Source organism: Diabrotica virgifera, chromosome 5 (assembly GCF_917563875.1).
Source record: "Diabrotica virgifera virgifera chromosome 5, PGI_DIABVI_V3a".
In the NCBI taxonomy this organism is placed as follows: Eukaryota; Metazoa; Arthropoda; class Insecta; order Coleoptera; family Chrysomelidae; genus Diabrotica; species Diabrotica virgifera.
Window position 1 is genome coordinate 102,561,710 of NC_065447.1, and position 11,632 is coordinate 102,573,341.

Consider the following 11,632-nt stretch of genomic DNA (forward strand, 5'->3'; position numbering starts at 1 on the left):
ACTATGATCTCCAATATGAAAGTCTCTAACTGTTTCCTCATATGGTAGGGGATAATTTGTAATAAAATAGTCAATTTTAGATTTTGTTGTTCTGCCGTTTTTATCTGTAAAAATCCTAGTAGGTTCTAAGTTTTGGCAAGTTAAATTAAAACTTTCAATAATGTCATTCAGTAAAGACTTTTCCCGAGACACACTCAGATAATTAATATTAAAATCACCACTTACAATAACATACTTAAAATGATCATAACAGTAGTTTAACGCTAAAAATAATTTGTTCATGAAAATCTCTACATCACCACTGGGTGCTCTATATATGTTTATCAAACAGTATGTACTTACATTTAAATTGAAGGTTATACAACAACACTCGAAATTAACTTCTTCTGCTAAACTATTTAAATACTTTGGTACTTTAAATGACATTGACTCTCTGACAAATATCAGGACACCACCGTGGATTTTTTCAATTCTATTATATGAGGCAGCTTGACAATAATTCTCAAAATTAATACTATTTACACTTAATTCATTACACCATGTCTCAGTAACACAAACAATATCCGGACAGTTACTATTTAAAATTAGCTCAAGTGCACTTGTTTTGTTAGCTATTGACTGTGAATTTACACATATGATTTTAAAATGATTATTATTTATCTCTGAACTACTTGCCTGAAATACTGAAATACTTTTTACAGAGGATCCAGTTAAATTGGCACCCTCCTCTTCACAAAAAACTTAGACACCACTGCACCCTTTGGCCAAACATCTTTGTTGCAAGCTCTCTTTAGGTTTTCTTGATTAATGGTGACCTTCATAGAACTATATGCTTCTGGCATTTTTGATTTGTGTACCACACATTGGACTTCAGGAAATGATACAGCTAACATTTTATGTAGGTTATCAGGGGTTGTTTGCGGTTTAAGACGTGTGACATGCAGAGACACAAATTTTGGGACGGTCTCCACTGATTTTTCCACCTCATTTCCACCAATTAAATATTGACGCCTACGCTTACGACGATTCTGGGTCAGCCACTCACCTCTCATAATTTCATCATTAGTTTCTTCTAAATTTTGTATTTCCAAAAACGTTTGTTGATTTACAGCATCATGGATAGCGTAGCTAACATCTTTCTTGCTAAATATATGCTTTCTATTATTGTTTACAACCTGGTTGTTATCAGCTGTTTTAAGTCGACTTTTAACCTCTCCGATATTATCACTAATGACAGTAATGTCAGGTGAAGTGGACTTGGAATGGCTAGGTTTTGCATCCATATCTGACACTGTGTTACCATTTTTAAAAACTTTAACGTTCATTGACCTTAAGCTTGGTTGGAGGTCACTTAAATTGCCAATGTCAACAGAGGTTTCGCCTGGCAGAGGGGAAAGGGGAAACTGGTTGTTTACGTTTTTTGCTGTATTATTTTGGATTAATTTAATTTTTTCTTGGAGTTCACGAATTATATAATTTTTGTGACTAAGTATAATTTTTAAGTATTCTACTTCCCTCTTTAAGATATGTTCTTCAGAAATATTCAGATCTTCAGTAATTACACTTTCAGCACTAATCTCACTGACTATCAGACTGAATATAAGACTCGTTCAATAAAGAGTAACTTTACTGACTTGGTACATAAATAACTATTGTTGCATAATTTAAAACTAAAAAAATCCAATTTTAGCTGACGAGGTACAACAATGTTACAAAAAAGTGGAGTCAAGTAGAGCTGTTAGTAAATATAGGCAATGTGTTGAAGCAGCTGCAGTAGGTGTAGACAAAGTCGAGCTGCCTCATAGTAAAGCTGAAGCATGTCGGTAAGTTAGACGTAATGGTATTAACAATTTAAAAAAATTATAAAAATTAAAATTTATTCTGATTCGTCAAATCATTGCTTGAACCACTCTGCATTGAAAAATAATTAAATAAGAGATATAGTCTGTTCGCTAAACTCAGACGCAACTTTCTAGATATTTTAGTCGGTAATTTTGCCAATTTTAGTAAAATTGGCAAAAAGTAATTACTAAATAGTTAATAATCACTAAATAGTTAGTAATTTTGCCAATTTATGCAAAATTGCCAAAAAACAAAAAAATTATCGACTAAAATATCTAGCCAGTTGCGTCTGAGTTTAGCGAACCGACTATACATTAAATGTAATAAAAGCGTTTTGGTAAAATTGTGGGTTGTGAGTTAGGCCACTGTTACTCTGAGCGCCTCAATTATGGAATAATAAAAAAACAAAAGAAAACAAAATAACTATTTATAAAACAATAATAGAAAGTATATGGGTCTACGACGCCGAATTCTGCAAAATAAATCAAAGAAACCAGTAAAAAATTAAGGTCATGAAAATTATCTATTTGAGACTTTTCTGGCTTAAAAGACTTGATACGGTGAGAAACAAAGATATTAGGAGATAAGTGAAAATTGATCTAAGCAAAATAAACACAATTGAAACCAAAATAGTAATGCGGCAACTGCCGAGAATGTCTAAAAATAGATGGCCAAGAAAGATATAAAAATGAACTGTGGCTACTATTAGAAATCGGGGTTGACAAAAGCGGTCCTGGAAATAAAAAGTGATAGATGTAATGACCGCCAGAGATTTAAAAACTAATTATTGCTTTGACAGAAAATGTTGGAAATTGGGATGCGGGAAATGGCCTCAGCATTAGAAGACTCGCATGTTTTGTATATAGCCCAGTAAATGACCGTTGTGCAGTGTAATTTTCAGGGTCAAATCCTAATTGCATTAAAAGTTGGTTTTAGGTTCTACCTACCCTCCACTTTAAAGTTGAACGTGTGCCATCGGTTGCTTTTACTTAGGTTGTTAAAATCACCCCTTATCAGTGTGAAAACACATACGCTCAAGATAAGTCCGAATATGGATAAATTGACTAATTCTAAGTAACTATTGTGCTTAAAATTTTTTAACATAGTTAATAACTTTCGAGTTATTTAAAAGTCAATATGTGTTATTTTTCAAACAAAAAAACCACGCTTTAAGGCGGTTTTTCGCAAATAACTTAAAAAAGTATCTATTTTATCGAACACAATAATTTAGCTCAATAAAAAAGCAAAATATAGCTTATTAAAAAAAACCGAACAAAATTGTGTACTAATGAAGTATAGAAACCCAGTAAAAGTAAAGTTGTAGCTAATGAAAAATACGTTGTTATTCGTCAAATTAAAAATCGAATATTTCAACGTGAAATAACCAAAAAATTAAGCAATTTTCGTAAAAAACCTATTAAAATTTTAGTATTTAAGAAAAGCTTAATTGTTATTAGTTATAAAAGTTTCTAGCAGCAAAACTAATCGAGTTACGTTCAAAATTAAGTTGGCCCCTTTTCTCTGGTAAGCAATATCGTGAAAATCTTCCCCTATTTAGCACCCTAAATAAAATTAGTCGTTACCGCTTTATCATTTCTTTTTTTATGTATTTGTATTATTTATACGATCTGTAAGTTTTGACCGGCTCAAAGTGCTTATTTCGGAAAAAATTTGGTTTAATATTAAACAAAAAATTTTCTACAAATTTTGGAAAAATGTACTTCTTTTAAAATAATTTAAAAACTATAAGCGATACCAAAAATCTCAAAAAGTTAAAAATAAATGTAGGTTTTTCTTTCATATATGTATATCCTAGTTTCATTTTGTTGTTCGGATAGACAAAACTTGGTTAAGATACAGCTGTTCAAAGTTTGCCTAAACTCGTGATTAGTGACTCGTTCAAGTCCTTTTAACTATATATAAACATTTCAAAAATAAGCACTTTAAACCACCAAAACTTACAGGTTATATAAAAATTCATAAGGAAATTCAATTGTTTATAAAGCGGGTAACAATTAATTTCATTTGAGATGCTAAATAGGGAGAGATATTTACGATATTTTTTAGCAAAAAAACGTACTCAGCTTTATTTTAAAAGCAACTTTCTTAATTTTGATGCTAAAAACTTTTATAAATAATAAAAATAAAGGTTATAAGTGGTTGTGGGTACACGGAAATCACGATGACACTTAGTAATGTAGATTATATTGAAAATAAAATTAACAGCGTGTAATTAGGTAACTAGACGAAGCAACAAAGCATTAAACCTAGGAATTTTGTGCAGTAAGATGAATCGTCATGCAACTTTTTGCATTCGATTAGAGAGAGTGTCAGTCAGCTTTGTGAACTAAATTTATCTAGTGCAAAAATTTTTGTGCATAAGAAAATGCATTTTAAAAGTGCATCTCGAAGAGGTGAAAATGAAAAATTTAGAACTCGGGCAATATTGATGGAAATGAGTTGAATTTTTATAATCGGGGGTTTTGGGGATCACTGAATACGAATATCATATCGGCGATGGTCTCCAAGTCCTTCTCGTCGCCTAGAGTTTTTAATTATAATCATTAAAAATCAGTCAATATCCATTACTCGGGGAGTTTTTGGGGTCGCCGGCCACGAATTTAGTGTTGGCGATGGTCTCCAAGATACCTGGTGCCCAGGGTGGAACTCGTCGCCTAGAGTTTCATGTGGTCGATGGTCTCCAAGATACCTGGTGCCCAGGGTGGAGCTCGTCGTCTGGAGTATTATGTTATAATTATTCCAAATCATTTAAAACCATTACGCGGGGGGTTTTGGGGTTCGCCGAGCACGAATTTCATGACGGCGATGGTCTCCTGTGTACCTGGTGCCCAGGGTGGAACTCGTCGCCTGGAGTTTTATATTATAATCATTCAAAATCAGTCAGTAACCACTACTCTGAGGATTTTGGGGATCGCTGAACAATAATTTCATGTGTTCGAAGGTCTCCAAGGTACCTGGTGCCCAAAGTGGAACGAGTCGTCTAGAGTTTTATGTTATAATACAAATCATTTAAAACCATTACTCAGGGAGTTTTGGGGGCCGCTGAACATGAATTTCATGACGGTGATGGTCTCCAAGGTACCTGGTGCCCAGGGTGGAACTCGTCGCCTGGTGTTTTATGGTATAATCATACAAAATCAGTCAATAACCATTACTGTGACGGTTTTAGGGATCGTTGGACATCAATTTCATGTTGGCGATGGTCTTCAAGGTAGGTATACAATAATTTAAAAAATACGTGTTAAATTAAATGTTAGTACACATATTCATAATCAATTTATTTGTATAATGTAATGAAAAAATATTAAAAAAGTAAAATAAATTAAAAAAATATATTTACTTACTTGAAGTTACACAAATTTCTCTCTTCCGCAATTTCGAAAACCAAAATTATAAAACAGCGCAGCTATAGATTGTAGATAATGAAAATTTCTTTAATACCAATCTTAAACAGCTTCATATTATAATATTATGATTTATTCTGTAATTAACAATACTAATAAGTATAAAATATATGACTTTATCGAAACACCAACATTAAAAACTTATTTTGCTTTAAATACGGTATCATTTTTTAGATGTTTTTTTATAATTAATTAAAAATTTTTAAAAGAACAGAACTACATAAAATTGTAGCTTGGAGGTATTCACATATACTATGCTTTGTTTTTAAACCAGGAGCAGTAAAATAAAAAGACAGATTCACACCCAAGAAAGTCAATAGAAATATCACCATATACATCTTCTTTTTTGGTTGATCATATCGGGCTTCGACGGTAATCCATCAACATTATATTACACTAATACGTCGCTAAAGAGTTCTAAAAACCACTGTTTTTTATATAAAAGCAGACTAGAAATCTAAAAATTAAAATAATACCGCAGAAAACACAAAAAATCGCTGATATAACTTAATTACCCTTGAAATACTAATTATGTCAAAATTTCATAAATGTCATTAATGTCAAAATTTAAGAACTGCTTTAAAAGCGACAAAATTTTAAAATAATTTTTAAATTGGAAATTTTTTATGATATAATATAAAAATATTTTAAGAAAAATCATTAATGAAAAATATATTTAGCGACCCTCAAAACACCGAAGTCATGGATATTGACTGATTTTGAATGAATATAACATAAAACTGCAGCCCACGAGTTCCACCCTAGGCACCAGGTACTTTAGAGACCATCGCCGACATGAAACTCGTACTCAGAGACCCCAAAAACCCCCGAGTAATGGTTATTGGCTGGTTTTGAATGGTTACAACATAAAACTCCAGGCGACGAGTTTCACCCTGGGCACCAGGTAACTTAGAGACCATCGCCGACATGAAATTCGTACTAAACGACCCAAAAAACCCCCAGATTAATGGTTTTTCACTGATTTTGAATAATTATGACATAAAACTCCAGGCGACGAGTTGCACCCTGGGAACCAGGTACCTTGGAGACCACCGCCAACTTTAAATTGTGTTTAGCGACTCCAACAATCCCCCGAGTAATGGTTACTGACTGATTTTGAATGCTTATAATATTGTTCTGAAGCTATTTTATATATGCTTATAATATAAAGCGCAAGGCAACGAGTTCCAACCCTTGGCACCAGGTACCTTGGGCACCATCGCCGACATGAAATTCGTACTCAGGGACCCTCAAAACCACCAGGGTAATAGTTTTTGACTAATTTTGAATAATTATAACTAAAAACTCCTGGCGACGAGTTCCACTTTAGGCACCAGGTATCTTGGAGAACACTGCCGACATTAAAGTCGTGTTCAGCTACCCAAAAAACCGCCGTGTAACGGATATTGACTGATTTTTAATTATTATAACATAAAACTCCAGGCGACGAGTTCCACACTGGGCACCAGGTGCCTTGGAGACCATCGCCGACATGAAATTTGTACTCAGCGACCCCCAAAACCCACAGGGTAATAGTTTTTGGCTGATTTTGGATAATTATAACTAAAAACTCTAGGCGACGAGTTCCGCCCTGTGCACCAGATATCTTGGATGCCATCACCAACATTAAATTCGTGGCCGGCGACCCCAAAAACCCCCCGACTAATGGATATTGACTGATTTTTAATGATTATAACATAAAACTCTAGACGACGAGTTCCACCGTGGGCACCAGGTACCTTGGAGCCCATCGCCGATATAAAATTCGTGCTCAGCGATCCCCAAAATCCCCGAGTGTAAAAATTCAACTCATTTCCGTCAATATTTCCCAAGTTCTAAATTTTTCATTTTCGCCTCTTCGAGATGCACTTTTAAAATGCATTTTCTTATGCACAAAAATTTTTGCCCTAGATGAATTTAGTTCACAAAGTTGCCTGACACTCTCTCTAATCGAATGCAAAAAGTTCCATGACGATTCATCTTACTGCACAAAATTCCTAGGTTTTTAGCTTTTTAGTGCTTCGTTGCTTCGTCTAAACACATTAGTTGAGAATACAATATAAAACGCCGGAGGCGAAGTGTCTTTCGCGATAACATATCTTCAACTGGCACTGCGCATGGCTTCGTACGATCTCGGTACATTCCTCGGGGCGGTTGACTCTATAGTATGGGAGATTGGAAGTCAATATACAGGTGGCTGTTATAGTCTCCCCCTTTGCACCACATATTCGCTCCGAATGTGGGACAAGAAGCTATCTGGAGATGGTATTCTTCGTAGGGCGTCCTATTCTACGGATGGGCCTAATTAGCTCTTGAGGGGCTTCTGTCTGCAGTGTCTGCACGATAGGGTGCCAGAGCAGATACATGGTACTTTCCGACAGGTACATCTGGGTTGCTGACAGAAGCGATTTCGTCGGTTGTAGGAGTCACTATGCGAAGAATGCGATAAGGTCCATCGCGACGCGGCACAAATTTAGATGTACGCATCGTACTTGCGTTACCTAGAACGTGAGTGTCTCCGAGAACTTGATCACCCACATTAAAAGCGACATCAGGGTGATGAGAGTTTTGCTAAGAATATCTGCGGTCCTGGGTTAGTTCGTGCTTTTCGCGCGCAGCGCGTAACGTATCACTAAGAGTAAGCAAATAGGGAGTGATTTGCGGCACAAAGTTTTCAGTCTGTACTATCGCACGAAAGTCTCGATTGGCATCATCCGGAGTGCGTAACTCGCGTCCGAATGTTAGATACGCCGGTGAAAAACCTGTGGATTCACACTTGGCAGGGTTCATTGCGAAACGTACGGCGGAAAGTTTATCTGACCAAATCGTATGATCATCTTTAGATAAGATAGCTAATTGGGTTTTCATGTCGCGATTCTTACGCTCAACAGGATTTGACGCGGGGTGGTACACAGGGATCAGCGATTGTTTGAAACCGAAACACCCTACGACCGTTTGCATTACTAATCGGGCGAATTGTACGCCATTGTCACTTATTACCCGTAGAGGCAATCCGTACCTCAGTATGACCTCGTCGATTAAACACTTGTCACACGCGGCAGCGGTTGCTGTTTTTAGCGGAAAAAGTTCTACCCATCAACTTGCGACATCTTCAACAATGAATACCCAGCAGTAACCATCTGTAGTCTCTGGTAATGGTCCAAACAAGTATATGCTAAGTACTTCGAAGCGTTGAGGCTGTATCGGCGTCTGTAGTAGGCCTGCAGGTTTTAAGTTGGTAGGCTTAAATTTCTGGCAGTCTACTTTGACAAGTATGTGACATTTTGATATTCATACAATATCATTAATATTCTTCAAAATGTATAAATAGCAATTTGAGATTTAGAGTAAAAGTATAGGCGTATCAGAATATTAACGTACTATAGATGTGCAACATACACTGCAGTTAAATTTAGTCAGGTGTTAACAAAAACCACTTGTATATTATTTTTCTTACTGTTTTTTTTTTTAATTTCATCTAACTGTTAAGATATAAAATACATTTCTAGAAAAAAGTTTTATATCTTTTTTATTTGTTTTTCAGGGTTCTCGTCGGGGTTTCTAAATGTTTTCCAAAGCTGTTTACTGACCAATGTGACGCGTCTGCCAACTTAGATAAATTCTTGAAAATTTACGATGAATCAATTTCTGGTCCATGCGCGGCTTAAAATCTAAATTGTTTATTATTATACTAACTAAATAAAGGAATTACTGAGTACCTATTTTTGTTTTTTAAACTCCCTGTTATTACATTTTAAAAGATTTTTTTATTTAGAAATTCGCATCAACCCAAAGGTTATTAGCGAGGAGCAGATTTACAATATTAAAAATTATATAATTACAAAATTAATACAGTCGGACCCGCTTATTAGAACCCATGTTATAAGAATATTCCAGTTTAAGGAATAGGAATTTGAGGTCCCGAAACGTTTCCATTTACTCCTGAATAAATGTAGCCGCTTATAGGAGTCCGTTTTGGTAAAACAGTACCGCTTAATGGAATATTTTTCAGTTAAACCAAAAACTTTTTATGTACCATTTCCTACAAATTTAAATGGTGTCTGGCTTACAGGGTTTGTCAAGTAATATTTTATTACATCTTTATGGGCACCAATAATTCTACTATCCGACAAAAATATTCAAAGATCATAAAGTAGGTACTTTTCCATTTTTGTAAAATGTTTTATTGCTAACCCATTGCGTTGCCTGTTAGTAGGTTTTAAGAAACAGTTAATTTAAAAGTCATAACCGCTTGTAATATTATAAGAAGTTTTCTTTAAGGCCAATCCAATGTCAATTTTTTAATCATTATAATTTAGGGCAATAAGTGAATAATCTTTTATGTAAAAGAAATTCGTCTAAGATTACCCATTATCTTTCCAGAAAAAAATAAGTAATTCTGTTGTATGTATTTTATTAAAAAAAATATATATTTCTATGGTCCTTTTCATAGGCATTTTTCAGTGCGTTACAAATGATAGAAAAAAAAGGTAAGTACGTGATAATACACATTTATAACATTTATTCTAACATGACATTTTAGTTAAATTTGAGAGGTGTCAAATTTTATTTGCAATTTGGCATCAAAACAAATCAATTGTGTTTATTGCAATTATAAAAGGGTATTTTCTTTGATTTGTACAGTCTTATAAATTGTGCAGATTATATTCGTAGATATATTATATAATCCGTAAATAATTTTTTTTTCGATTATAGCGCTATCTATCGACAACTAGAATAAATGTTATATAAATGTCTGTAATCACGGACGTGCCTTTTTTCTGTCACATACAATTTAATGCGTTAGAAAGGAATCGAAAAACTGTGACGCACTGAAAGATGCCTATGAGAAAAAATAATACCCATTCTCACTTAATTTTGTACTATTTTTTAGATCTAAAATAAAACCACCATTTCGATATACAATTAGGATCGGCCTCGTTTAAAATATTTGAAACAATAAGGCATCGTTTTATTTATACAGCGGTAAGTTCGCTAATAAACGGCAAAGTAATAGTCCAGGGCGCATCTGTGAAAATATGAGCAGATTTGGATGTTGAGAGGTGACTTATATTTTTTTGCAGAAATTGCTTGTAAATAACTCATATAATAATTAAGTTATCCTCCCACTCAAAAAGTCCGGAACATTGATTAAATAATCAAAATGTCAAATAATTAAGAAAAAATTCGATTTTTTCTTGGTTTTTTTATTACCACTTTAAAAGCATTCATTTTCGAGAACAGTTGCAGACATATAAGTTGCATAATTAAATTTCCTACAAGATACTGAAACAAGAAAGATGATGAACTTCTGTTGGAGTGAAAGTAAAGAGGACGATAAACTCCAACAGAAGTAATAAAAAAAGAAATTAACAAGATGTAGCTAATGGAACAAAAATGTGTGGCTTCTACGTTGAGAAGCCGAAGTAGAAAATGAGGATAGAAAGAAAATACTACTTTGCAGTAGGATTAGAGTAGGGGAACTGATTAAAAGAAAGAAGTTGAGGAAAGGGGAATTAAAAGGGATAGACGTAGAAGTATGAAGACACAGAGGCAAACTGAATAGAGTTGGCTAGCTAGAGATGCAAGAGAACAACTTGACACTCAAGAATGGATACGGCTCGTGTGCATGCCTGTCGAAGAACAGTAGCTCAAAATAGATAATGATGATGAAAAAATATATACTAAGTTAAGAATAATGTTCTGAAAATAAATAAAGGAGAATAATTTGCTAAAGAAAAACAAATTAAATAACACTAACAAATCATGGGCACCAGGAAAATGATCTTCGATCATTCTCCCAGGTATCTTACACTGCTGTAAAATATTAAATATTTTAAATATATAAGTAAATATAAATATAAGGAAATAAGAATAAATGATATGCAAAATAAATAAACGTTTATTAAAAAATAACTACTAGATTTTTGACAACCTCTGAGTTAAACAATGCATATAATGTGACTCTAACATGACAAAAGTTATCGTTAAACATGATATATCATATAACAGCAGTCCTTTTATATGTATGTACAAAACTTAAATACCTCTTACATATACATAATGTACAACTCACATGAGACTTCTACCAAATGGTTATAGTACGCTTGCTACGTACCACTAAATTGAAACCGACAAAGATGAAAATAATATAAATAAATAGGCATAAGCCTGACTAAAAGAAAATACAATAATGCATTAATTAAGCAAGTTAAATATACAATGAATGAAATAGAAATGAAGTTGAGATAAATACCGACTTAAATTTATATAATGACATGAAATCGACCTAAATTAACAATAAAATATAAAAACCTAAATATCTTTTGGGCAAATATGCCGAGCTCAACATACGATACCGCAGG

The 11,632-nt window shown here is 33.9% G+C and overlaps 1 protein-coding gene across 1 annotated transcript in view; it reads left to right on the forward strand.

The window, feature by feature from the left end:
• LOC114337826 (uncharacterized) overlaps positions 1 to 8,985 on the forward strand; it is a 55,044-nt gene extending 46,059 nt beyond the window's left edge. The window contains exons 5-6 of the mRNA XM_028288361.2: positions 1,691 to 1,823; positions 8,812 to 8,985. Coding sequence (XP_028144162.1) covers positions 1,691 to 1,823; positions 8,812 to 8,935 — 257 coding nt within the window. The 3' untranslated portion in view covers positions 8,936 to 8,985. The remainder of the gene's footprint in view (positions 1 to 1,690; positions 1,824 to 8,811) is intronic.
• Positions 8,986 to 11,632: the final 2,647 nt, after the last annotated feature.